This window comes from Eurosta solidaginis, chromosome 5, assembly GCF_040869045.1.
Source record: "Eurosta solidaginis isolate ZX-2024a chromosome 5, ASM4086904v1, whole genome shotgun sequence".
Taxonomy (NCBI): Eukaryota; Metazoa; Arthropoda; class Insecta; order Diptera; family Tephritidae; genus Eurosta; species Eurosta solidaginis.
The window spans coordinates 19,933,876-19,947,150 of record NC_090323.1 but is presented as its reverse complement, the minus strand read 5'-3'; the positions used below and the strand labels follow the sequence as shown (position 1 = coordinate 19,947,150).

Below are 13,275 nucleotides of genomic sequence, written 5' to 3'. Positions count from 1 at the left end.
GACTTCTAAGTCAAGTTAAGTGTTGCTAAGTTTTGAGTAATCAGTAACATGCAATGTTCATTTAACAGAACTGTAAGTGACAGTTCTCAAGTTAAGTCAAGTCTATGCTAAGTATCAGTAATGGGCCCTTAACGCTCCAAACTAAGTAAGTTGGGAGCTTTAGAAACTCACTTAAGAAAATCTCAGTGAGGCGTGTGGAGACTTTTGACTTAAGTCATTGGAGGAGTGTAGCGATCTCGAGAGCACTACAAATATATTGAGCACTTGCAGAAGACAATGCGGCGTTATAGAGCGTTGGTGCGTAAGATCGCCTTTGAACTACTATTTGACCAGGCATGCTTAACGAACGAAACGATATCATTTCGTTACGATAATCAACGCTAATAAACGAAACGAAGTCACTTCGTTTCGTTTATTAACGTTAAGATCGTCAAATTAACGTTAATTTGTCGTTCTTAACGTTAATAAACGAAACGAAGTCATTTCGTTTCGTTTATTAACGTTGATTATCGTAACGAAATGATATCGTTTCGTTCGTTAAGCATGCCTGTATTTGACTATATGTATATAATAAATATCTCAAAAAAAAATTTGTCGTCTACACAATGATCTCTTTCATTTAACGATCTACTCTACAACAAACAACAAATTCATTTAAAATGCTACAGCCCTACAAGGCGATCGTAAACAAAGGTAGATCACACAATTAAAAAACAAAACACAGCGACCACTAGCGCTGAGTAACAATGAGCGCAGTAAAGAGTTGGAGCGCCACCGGCTTTTACTCAACTTTTGGAGACTTCCGCTTGGTAAGCGCGTGCATGTATTTGTGCATGTGGCGGTGCGCTCGCTCCCATTTGACTTGTGGGCTCGGCATATGGGCGCGCGTTGGCTACTGCTGGAGCACTTCACGAAAGCCAACACTGGGCTTAGTTTCGGTTTGAAGCTGCGCGCTTAAGCACGACTTAGCGGAGCAAACAAGTTTTTTGTGCGTGAAGCAAATGATTTTTTGTATAATAAACAAACAAAAAAATAAAACTTGTGTTGTTGCTACAAATAAAAATATAAAAAAAAAAGTAAAATAGCATTAAAGTAAGTCCGCGTTGACTTAGTTATTATATATTTATTGTGCATAAGAGGAAAAAGTAGCGCAAATTACAAATTATGAAAAAGTGGAAAAATATTTCTTGAAAAGCAAGCGAAAAAAAAATGTTTGCAGCTGTTTTAAAAATAGTTTTCTAAAAGTGCTGTCACTGGTGCTAATGCATTTGCACGTGTTTCTGAAAGCTGATGCCGTTAAATCCCGTGGTGGTTTTGTTTTTTTTTTAATTAAAAAATACTATATTAATGCTAGCAAAAATCATATGAATCTAGCGCCGGCCAACCGATTTCAAAGAAGTTGCTCAGTAAACAAAAACAAATAAAAAACTTAAAATTAAAAAAATTTAAACGCGTTTACAGTTACTTGGCATTCGACTCATGCACTGTGTTAATTTTATTTTTTTTTCTACGAAATTATTTTATTTTTTGTTTCACCAACAACAAGCGCGCTTTGTAATTGCAAACTCCCACTCAAGTTCAGGCAAGAGTGTACATATATAATTTATTGACAACAAAAACAACAACAATAATTAAAATCACTGCCTAGCTGTGTCTATTGTTGAGCACACTCACACACCCACAGCGCGCGCATGCGTCGATTACTAAACAGTTTATCTGACAGTCAGTCAAAGAGCAACTTGAAGCGACTGTGACTGCTTTGAATGCAAATTACGTGCAATTTTTTTATTGACTTTTTTGTGGTTTTATCAATTTCTTTTTTTCGCATTTGTTTTGTTTTTTTTTTGTAATTATTCAAATGAAATTGTATCCAAAGCAGCTAGTGATTGCCTCCAAACAAGGGCTTTGTGTCTGTTATTGGATTTCATCGCCATTGCTACAGCTCGAACTCGCAAGTCAAGCGCAGATGCAATGAGTCGACAAACACACGCATATGCCGCTGAGCTATGTTTAGCCGCACAAAGATAACCGCAATAATAGCCAAACTAAAAAAATTTCTTAGGTTAGGTTAGGCTGAACTGGCCGGATCTCACATAGAATGAATGAGTTTATAGTGCTACCAAAAGGAACAAATATCAGAAACCACCACCTATGTTATTAAGTAACTTCGTTCTCTTATCAAATACTACATGCTTTCTAGGAACTAGCTGTGCCACTCCTAATAGCTGAATTCTTAGCCTAACAAGCGCAGGGCACGAACACCAATGGTGCTCAATCCTTTTCCCTTCTAACTTGCACTTTTTGAATCAGCTATCACTGACAAGGCCAAATTTAAAAGCATGTGAGTCCATAATCTAGTGTCCTAACATGAGCCTACAGTCACCTCCCTTCAATTATAAGAGTAGCTTTGATTGTAAGACCTGCGCATGATCATCGACACTTTGTAGCCTCGCGCTTGGTTCAACGCATTTCTGATCGATCATGTGCAACACTCACCTTCTTTAAATCTCGCCCAATCTGCTTGGGACGTCTATGGTTTAAGCTTCGTGGGATGGCACCCTATTTACCTAGCTCATGCTCTTATTCATTTCCATATTTTTTCATATGCCCAGGGACCCAATATAGATATACATACCTATCCTTATCCCAATTCTTTCTACGAAATGCTTACACTCCAACACACTTTTAGATGCTGTGCTATGCGAGATGATTGCCTTAACTTCTGCTTGGCACGGCTGCAGTTTAAGCAATTCTCCTCCAGTATTTCTGCTGCTTCAGTAACAGCTATTAGCTTCTGCCTGAAAAACACCACAGTCATCTGGCAGCTTGTAGTATTTGTTTATTTCCGGATGACCGGGGTTCAACGCAGACCCTACTCCTTTCATTTCTTTGGTATCATCAATGTGCACGTGTATCACCTAGTCTGCCATTTTAGCGTACTTGCGCCAAACATTCACCTCTATCGTGGCTTTAAGAGACCCATCGGTCTAGTCCAATCCGGGACCTTATACCTCATAGTAAACAAGACCGTATTGGTCTTCTCCGTGTTGGCGCTTAAACCGCCATTAGATGCCCAAGTAGCTGCGTACGTCGTAAGTTTGACGGGTGCCTCACCGAAGCGCCTGAGCAGTTTATTGATGACCACTGTCCACAGGATATGTGACAATACCCGCCCTTCGGCGTGCGCTTATGCACTGATTTGTTGGTATCATAGAGCCCCCACTTCAAAGTAATCTTCGTGCAATCAAGCATGCAGCCGATCCGCCTGGTTAAGGCTGGATGCATGTATTTTAATGTAGAGAATACCGTACATGATCACCTGTTTAGAGACGTTGTTGAAAGCCCAGGCAATGTCTAAGAAGACTCCTAATACATACTTCTTATATCCCCAGGCTTTTTCTATGTTCATAACAACCGTATGCAGTGCCGTGTCTACCGACTTGCTTTTGGTGTACGTATGTATGTTTTCCGGAGAACAGTTTATCATCCATATTATACTTCATATACACATCTATCAGCCTCTGAAAAGCTAATGTGTGTGTTTATTATACAAATTACTTATGTATATTCGGCTGCCGTGGGTGATGGTAGCGTGCTCCGCCTACCACACTGACGATCCTGGGTTCACGCCCCGGGCAAAGCAAAATCAAAATTCCAGAAAAAAGTTTTTGTAAGCGGGGTCGCCCCTCGACAGTGTTTGGCAAGCACCCCCAGTGTATTTCTGCCATGAAAAGCTCCTCAGTGAAAACTCATCTGCCTTGCAGATGCCGTTCGGAGTCGGCATTTAACAAGTAGGTTCCGTCCCGCCAATTTGTAGGAAAAACTAAAAAAGAGCACGACGAAAATTGGACGAGAAGCTCGGCCTAAAATCTCTCCGGAGGTTATCACGCCTTACATTTATTTATTTATTTATTTTTTTCTTATTTTTCCTGCCTTTGGAAGAAAAACGATATGAGCAGTTGGGTACATGATTCAGTGTTATGCATCAGTCGAATATTATTTTAAGCCATTCCACGATCGCTCTACTCGAGATTTGTAGCATGGCAGGAAATATACCATCTGGGGTCCGAATTTCAAACTCTTCACCGCCCATTCCATCTTGGTGTCAGTCACCAAGCCCGACACTACTCGCTGAGTAATCGAGGTGTAAGTGCTGTCTGCTGGCTCTTCTGCATCATCTCACTACGACGTGACCATGCCCCGTTCACTTTCTTTATTAGGCCCTGGTCTATATTTCCTCTAGCTCGGACTTTTCTCAACCGCGCTGCTACGCTGGAGCACTCGATGTCCGCATAGACTTTTGCAACTCTTTGACTCTCTTCGCTCTGTGGATTTCACGCTTGTAGATCCCTACACTCGTCCCTGCACGCTTCGCTTTACGCGTCCTTTGCCAACATCCACCTTGCCGGCTTTGCTTTCCCTCTGAATCTTCTTAGGGTACAAGCTCTGTCGTACGCAGTCATAAGCATCTTTGATGGGTTATTGGATTCCGAATAAAAGCATGCTTATTCTTAATTAGGCGGCATATATGTACATATGTGTGTAGCTGTTACCTTACCATGATTGCAGCTCGCACTCTTCCTTCAGATTGCGCATAGTAAACGCCAAATCAGCGCGCACTGAGCCCACAAAACTTTTCTTCCGATGTGAGCCAATGCTCCTGGATCAGCGCCAGGTCAAACGGACCCTAGCCAAGGGTTAGGAGAAGTTCACTGGGCGTCACTTAAAAAAAAACAAAAACAGAAAAATATTAATTTTATGTAAAGCATTGAAAACTAAACTTCAGATAAAAAAGTAAAATTTAAAAAAAATTTTATTTTGGGAAAAAGTTAATCCACTTTGAAGCTCAACACCATAGATTGCTTGGATTGTTATTATTTTTTCGTCATTAGAACAAGCAGTCAAACAATGTGTTGAAACTGCTGCAATTGGCTTTTTGTTGTTTTTGGCGCGTGAAATGTTTTTATTGTTTGTTTTTTTTTTTCTCTCACTTTATAAAAGCTGTTGTTGTAGCTATTAAGCAACATTTGAATGCTGAACAAAAATCTAAATCGTGAACTTCAAACAACTCGTTAAAGTAAATTTGTTTGGAAAATGAAAAAAAAGAAAAACAAACAACAAAAAAAATAAATATTTATTTGTGCTATTTAGGAGTTTTGAGCGACACATTGGCACGTCTCCGATGCCAAATATGACAACAATGCGGAATGTTGCGCACGAGAAATGAAATGGGAAATAAATAAAAAGTAAAAAAATAAAAATTAACAGCATATTGTGACTGAAATTGTAAAAAGCTAAAATGGCGCCTACACAAATGTGTTAGCAAATAATGTAAAGAGTGAAAAATTAAAAAAAAAAAAATAATAATAATTTATAAATTGCAAGTCTTAGAAATTAAAAAATTTGACGAGCTTTAAATAATTTGTACAAAAACTTATTTGAGACAATTTTGGAAATTTTTTGTTTTTAAAATTTTTAAGCTATTGCATAAATTTTATCGCGGGCTTGGCGACTAAATCAAAAAAAAACCGTAACGGATATTTGTCAAAAAAGATCCGAAAAGGCTCGAAAAGGTTCGGTGTTAGCAACAGGCCAAATACATAAAATTGGATCTCTATCATAAACAGCGGTGGGCACCACTACATTTACACGGTTACCAAATTGAGAATGTGTTAGTAAACACGAACGCGTAGCGAGCACGAGAGCAAAATCAATTATTTATTTAGTTTGATTTCAATGCTTGAACGGTGAACACGTGTCACACGCACTCTTTGGTACTATGTTTTAAGCGAGTGTGCGACACTTCTTCACCGTACGACCATCGAAATCAAACAAAAAGAGTTGTCGTTGATTTTCACGAAGTAGCCATTGTGCTATCGCTTATCGTATACATATATGGTCGCTTACAAGCCAACCTAATAAAACCGCACTGCGTTTTTTTAGCGCACGCAAACAACCGGCGTTTTTTGCCCCAACCCAAATAAGCATGCGTTGCGACAATATAAAGCATGTGTGCAAACGTCAAATCTAAATATCACGCAGAAAAAAATTGGAAATCGAGTTAGGTTTTCACGCAGCAAATTCAATTTGAGTTGCTCTCATACAAGTTGTATGTGCATGAGACATTTTTGACAGAAAATGACTTGCGTGCGTTTATATTAGGTTGGCTTGTTAGCAGGTGCTAAGCTCACGCCCACCCCGGATCATAAAGTTAAAGTTAAAGTTAAGGTTAAAGTTAAAGTTAAAGTTAACGTTAAAGTTAAAGTCAATGTTAAAGTTAAAGCGAAAGTTAAAAATAAAGTTAAAGTTAAAATGAAAGTTAAAGTTAAAACTAAAGTTAAAGTTAAAGTTAAAGTTAAAGTCAAAGTTAAAGTCAAAGTTAAAGTTAAAGTTAAGGTTAAAGTTAAAGTTAGAGTTAAGGTTAAAGTTAAAGTTGAAGTTAAAGTTAAAGTTAAAGTTAAAGTTAAGGTTAAAGTTAAAGTTAAAGTTAAAGTTGAAGTTGAAGTTAAAGTTAAAAATAAAGTTAAAGTTAAAGTGAATGTTAAAGTTAAAGTGAATGTTAAAGTTAAAGTGAAAGTTAAAGTTAAAAATAAAGTTACAGTTAAAGTGAAAGTTAAATATTAACTTCTCATTTATTCAATAAAAGTAAAAACTTTGTTTTCTTATCGGTCACCACGCTTAAAAAGGTAAACTTGAATTAATATCAAAGACAAAACTTGAATTAATATCAAGGAAAACAAAATGTTGCATAAATATTATAATTGCATAAGTTGATAATATGCAATAGCTTTACCGCGGCAGTCCCCGAGTGCCACACGTCCTTTTTTTTGTTTTTAAATCGTTGCTAATTTGAAAATTATCTTTCATATTTATACATAATAATTGAAACTGAAACAAAAAAAAAAACACGTTTTCGTTTTCTCATACAAAATTTATATCTTAAAAATTAAACAAATTGAAAAATTCTCAAAAACTAAAAACAAACAAACTAACAAAATAGTGTGCGAAAGCTTTTACTTTCTGACTTTTTTGAAATTAAATCGTATTTAACCCAAACAAAAATCGAATAAAAAAAGTTTAAGAAAAATAAAAAAGGCATAAAAAGGCGCACTTCCCGCTAATAATCAAAACAAAAATCTTTGGAAAATCTTCAAAAGCAAAAAAAAAAAACATTTAAATTTAAGTGAGATGAAATATGAATTGCTATTCCTTCTGAGTTTTCTTCTGAAACGTTAAAAATTATAAAAAAGTTTCAAAATTTTCTGTTACAAAAAATTAAATTTTTTTGAAAAATTTATATAAATCAGAAATTGATGTGAAAAATCGTTTTCGACATGGTGCCATCATCAGTGTGAATTGTCGTTTTTCGGAAAATGAAAGTTGTCACTGATGATGACACAACGCCGAAAACGGTTTGTCTGAAAACCAAATTTGACAAGGAATGACGGAAAATCGTTCTAATAGACCGGGTCACATATATCAACTATCCACACTGTCGAGAAATCAACAAAATAAACGGAGTAAATCAGAATTGATAATGTGCTTGAATAAATATTTGCAAAAAAAAATTTATATCAAATTTTAAATAATTTTTAAAAGTACGCAAAAGTTTGAAAAATCTACAAATTCCGAAAAACCTTAAAAACTAAATGCGTGATGAAAAAAATTAGATCTACAGAAAAATGTGTTTTTTTAATTCAAAGATTCTACAAATTGTCAGCTTCTTAAGAATAAAGCAATAACAAACCAAAAAAATATTTTCGAAATATTAGACAAATGCCCGAATTTAAAATGTTTACGCTTCTAGAGCAATTTTTGGAAACTATATTTGGAAAAAAATGTATTTAAACAAATTTTATTTGGAAAAATATGCACACAGAGACACTTCAAACCTCTTCTTTTAAAACAATGTAGAACGAATTTCGAACTTAACGAACCTTTCCGGTGTTTGTGCCAAGATTATAACTCTCACTCAAACACATTTGATATGTCGGACTCCCTTTTTTCTATGAAAAAAAGACTGTCCTTATCTCTCTTAATCGTTAATGCTGTATATGTTTGTTTCTATTTGCTATTAATTTAAGTTTTACCCTCAGCTGATGACATTTCTTCTGTAGCTGAGCAGTTTTAGATCTCGACGCTTGACAAACCACTGTCCATCAATGATATTGAATAGGATTAGCCTGGTGTCATTGGGCCACATGAGGGCAGTGCGCTTCCACAACGTCCAATTATTATTATTACTCGAATTTCCTACAAAAAATTGCTTAAGTAAAAATAACAGTGCTTGAAAAAACAAAAAAAAAAGTGTGTCTGTGTGTTCGCTGCGAACCAAACATTCTGACAGCAAGTGTTTGCGAGAAACCTTAACAAATTACTATGTTCAGAAACTGAAAAAAATATAAAAAAATGTTGCTTTAAAAAAAATTCACTAAATTTAAAACAAGCAAATACCTAAGAATAATATAATAAAAAAGCGATGACAAAAAATTTCTAAATAATTAAGATTTTTTAGGGCTGATATCTCACGAAATTAACTTTAAAAAAGTGTAAAATTAATTTTAATTTAAATTAATAAAAAAAAATTTCAAGAAAGTAATAGAAAACTTCCATGAGCGCTGCCTTAATATGTCAACCGATGTGCATTGAGCTCAAATACTTGTTAAATAACATCTGTACTATACACACACTTGTAAAATATACGCGTTATTAATAATTCCCTCTCCACATCAAAATGGAGTATCTACTGCTCAACGCCTTCGAACAAAACTATTATAATCGCATCAAAGAATTTGAGCGCGTGGCTGCTGCAGCTGCTTCAGCTGCCGCCGCGCAAAATACGCTTTCAGCGCGCGCCAACTTGCACACGGCGGTCAGCGGTACTAACCACCACCACAACAACAACTACAACACGACTTGTATCAATGCCTCGTCGACCACATCATCCATTGCCTCACCGTCCGCTTCCTCTTCGACTGCTTCATCGTTATCTTCCTCGCCTACATCAGCTGCTGTTGCTGCTACAACGACAACACTTCCAGCTGTTAGCCCAACGGCAAGCACGCACAGCAATAGCAACAGCAGCACCAGCCAACACGCACAGCTGCCGACGGCAAATATAGTGGCTGCCAATGCCCCAACAAATGGACATAAACTTCCGCCAACGCCACATCCGCAGCAGCAACCTGCACCACAACCGCTATCGCCGCCACATCATTTTCCACATTTCTCAGCAGCACAAGCTGCAGCTGTCGCTGCTGCTATGGGCGCACAACAACATCTGCAACATTTGCATCAACAACAACATTTAACGGCAACGGCATGTTTGAATGCGACGGCGCTATCGTCTTCGCCATCCGCTACTTCGCATATGCATCTGACACCGCTGCCGCCACCGCCACCTACTCATTTACATCATTTGCAACAACAACATCTTCATTCTCAACAGCAACAGCAAGCGGCGCACGCGCATGCGCATTTATTGCATGCACGGGATCAGCAAAACAACAATTCAAATATGGCTAATAGTTTGTTGTGGCAGCCATGGCGTGATCTGCATCATCACTTGTATCAACAACAACAGCAACAACTGCAAAAAGGTAGGCTTTTAGTCCATATATGACTTTTTGATGCAAATTTTTCATGCGGTGAAGGCAAAATTTTATAAGCTCAGCAATGAAGAGCCTAAAAAGCTATATTAATCTCAGATGCGCCTGTGCCCCTGTCGCTGTTTGAAAAATTCTTAAATCATTTACTGGCACAGGACTGCCTGTGAAATGAAATTTTTAGTTCCACAAATTTTGATTGTTTCTGAAAATAAATTGGTTTCGAAAAAACTTGGTATTTATCTTGACCACGGTGTATACAATCCTTAGAGTTAGGAGATACTGCTACTTCTGGGGAACAGCGTGATTTATAAATTGTGGATTTTGCACAATTAATAGGCAATCTAGATCTTCTCTGCCCTCTTTCCATATTGAATTGCTTGCTGTTAATTTTGGCGCTGGTATATACAACAGCTGGGCTTAACAGACCCCGCGATATTTAAGGAACAGCGTTATTTGTGACTGTGACTGTAGTAATATTAATAGGCAATCTAAATCTTCTCTGCACTCTTTACATATTGAATTACTTGCTTTTTATTACCAAATACAAGTTAACTATCACATTTACCACTAATCTAATTGTATGTTTCTTTATCTTTTTCCTAAGTACTTCCGGCAATCGATTTGAGGATTTTGTTGCGGCCTTGCACTACAGCTGCAATTTTATACCATGCTTCTTGAAGTTCATACCACTATGGCCGTATGGGCTGCGCTCAAGCTTCCCTAGGCACAGCCTCGTTGCTGTTGTTAACGCTACACTGTTTGTAACGTTGACCTGTTCTTTCTCGTAATATAATAGCTGCAATTTTTTACGACAAACAAAATTTCTGGTAAAAGTCCAGAACAGGGGTCGACTGCTAATACGCGTCCAAAAATATAGAGAGAGGTGTCAAAAGACGCGTATTGACCTCGACAACAATAATCCGAAGGTGGAAAATAAAAATTGTATCTATGTCCGTAGATATTTGCAGTTGAAGTTGGCAATTTTATATGGTTGTTGTAATGGTGTGCACTGAAAAAAATTTTGTATAAAAAGGGATTTTGCACGCATTTAATTTTGATCCCACCCCATTGGTGGATCGGCCAGAGTACTTTTTCATAAGCTCGGTCGAAGACCGCCAAAGCAGAAAGGTGTTATGCGCAAATATACTATGGATGCCACCCCCGGTTTCGAAGGGACCCGGGCGCTCATTTTTCGGTTTTTCGTTAATAAATTCTGAACGAGTTAATATTTTTATTTTCGTTTGACACCTCTCACGATATTTTTGGACGCGTATTCGCAGTCGACCCCCACCCCCCTGTTCTGAACTTTTACCAGAAATTTTGTTTGTCGTAAAAAATTTCAGCTTTTATTTTATGAGAAAGAACGTCAACGTTACAAACAGTGTAGTCGACCCTTGTTCTAGAGTATGACCAAGTTTCAAAATTTTTTTTTTCAATATTTCGTGTTCGAATTTTATTTTAAACTTCCTCCAATGTTCATTCAAGTTGTATGTCGGGGTTGATTCTGGATAGGTAGTTTAACCTGTTACAGTACCCAGATCGAAGTTTAGCTAGAGTGACGCGCATTTCCCTAGGAAGAGTGAGTTCTTCCTCTGCTAGTTCTGGGAGTTTTTCTTTGAGTACCGGATTTGTCGGGCAATTCCTGGCATAAAGGTCCGACGCTTGTTTGTGGATATCACTGACTATCTGTTTGTGCTTTTTTGCTTCATACGGGTGTGTTCTCAGGTGCCGTATTTCCTCATAATGTTTACGGAGATTACCGCTTAAGCCCCCAGGCGGTGTAGCCTCTTCAATCAAATGTCTGTTGGTATGCTCAGATTTCTGGGTATTCAACAGAAACTGTTTGGTTAGCATTTCATTTCACTTTTGTTGTTGTTGTTGTAGCGATAAAGAAACTTCCCGAAGGTTTCGGGGAGTGTTATCGATGTTGATGGTCCTTTACCGGATATATATGAGGTATGTTCCGGTAACAAGCACCATTAAGGTACAAACTCGACAATCTCGGAACGATTTAATATGACCGCATTGAACCTTCTAGGCCATACCACCAATAAATTTTTCTGATGGACTTTTATTACAAAATAAATAACAGTTTGGCTCCCTGGCTATAATTTTTATAGGTTTCGCTTTTTTTATTCCTGTAAAATTTGACGAAATATGCATCCCCATTGAACGAAGCTCTAAATATAACCTTTATCGGCTGTCTATGGAATATTTCAATAATTTTTCTCACGAAATGTTAAGATTCTTCAGTTTTTACTCAAAAATGATTTAAAAAATCGACAATAAAGAAGCGAAGTGAATGAAGCAAACGCGACCCAGAAGCAAGTGAATATTTTGACACAAAAATGAGTGTTCGTGACACTGCGTCGCTATATAATACGAAAAAACGTAAGACAATCACCTGCAGTCACCGATATTCACCGAGAGTCACTGAAGTGAATGAATGCTCTTATATTTTACGAATTTGGTTTCACTTGTGCGAAAGTGGTTCCTCGCGTCGCTTTGCGTTATACATAACTAGCTTTACCAGGCGCACGTTGTAACGCCCGTGATCGAATGGATGTTGCGTTATCTTTTCTGTTTTGTTTGTTGATAATTTAATTTATTGTTCTGTAAATTGAATTGAATTTTGTACGCATATTTGGTGAAATTTTCTGTTAAAACATTTTATTCTTGTATCTTATTGCATCTTATTTTATATTAATGTATTGCTTTTACCGCTGATGATTGTTGCTTTGATTACATTCCGAAGACGCATGACTGGTGAGCTAATTTTCAAAGTTGATATATGCGCAGGCATTCCTTTTGGTTCTAAGGAGTATAGAAATTCATTTCGATAATTCACAATTTTGTCTTCATCTGTAACTGTGTCGATCGATTTATATTTCGTCACTTCACCAGGAAATTGATTTTGAAAGCGATCATTGATTTTGTTAACATGATCATTTTTGGGAGCTAAGATAGTTCTTTCGCATAGCCAAAAAACAAAAACATTTAAATTTAAAATTCTTAATTCTGAAATATGAAAAACTTTCGTCTTGATCGAAGGAACCCCGAGCCAAAATTTGGTGATGATCGAAGTATAGCAAACACGTTTTCATAGGGAACACACACACAGAATTTGATTTTTATAGAAGATGTAGATAGACTGAAGCTAAACAATTTTTTTAACAGCAGCAGATTACTAAACGGCCAAAAGGCATTACAGCTAAACTCAACAATGCAGTCAAACTTTAGGTGTTAAAATAACTTAAGTTTGTACGGCAGCCATAGTTTTTCCCCATTCCACATTTTACTGGAGGTTTTAGGACTTAACGTCACATAGCTCCTTACCAATTTTAATTATCCTACCATTACGACATCCAGATATATGCAGTATAATATATTCCATTTGTATGGGAGGTGCCACGCCCCCTTTTTCCCAATTCCATATTTTCTTGGTGGTGTTAAGGATTGACCTCAAATAACTCCTTACTGAATTTCAATGTTCTGGCATGTATACCTTCAAAGTTATGCAGTACCAAAGATTCCATTTGAATGGGCGGTTCCGCGCCTCCTTTTTCCCAATTCCGCATTTTCTTGGTGGTGTTAGGGATTGACCTCAAATAACTCCTTACGGAATTTCAATGTTCTGGCATGTATACCTTCAAAGTTATGCAGCACC

General features: G+C 37.2%; 1 protein-coding gene across 6 annotated transcripts in view; it reads left to right on the top strand.

The window, feature by feature from the left end:
- Positions 1 to 556: 556 nt before the first annotated feature.
- Tgi (Tondu-domain-containing Growth Inhibitor) overlaps positions 557 to 13,275 on the top strand; it is a 92,424-nt gene continuing 79,705 nt past the window's right edge. The window contains exons 1-2 of one of the 6 annotated variants that reach the window (XM_067786749.1): positions 557 to 1,092; positions 8,516 to 9,599. In XM_067786749.1, coding sequence (XP_067642850.1) covers positions 8,735 to 9,599 — 865 coding nt within the window. In that variant the 5' untranslated portion in view covers positions 557 to 1,092; positions 8,516 to 8,734. Of the gene's footprint in view, positions 9,600 to 13,275 lie in introns of all 6 variants that reach the window. The other 5 variants (XM_067786748.1, XM_067786746.1, XM_067786745.1 and 2 more) reach the window with 5 other exon arrangements.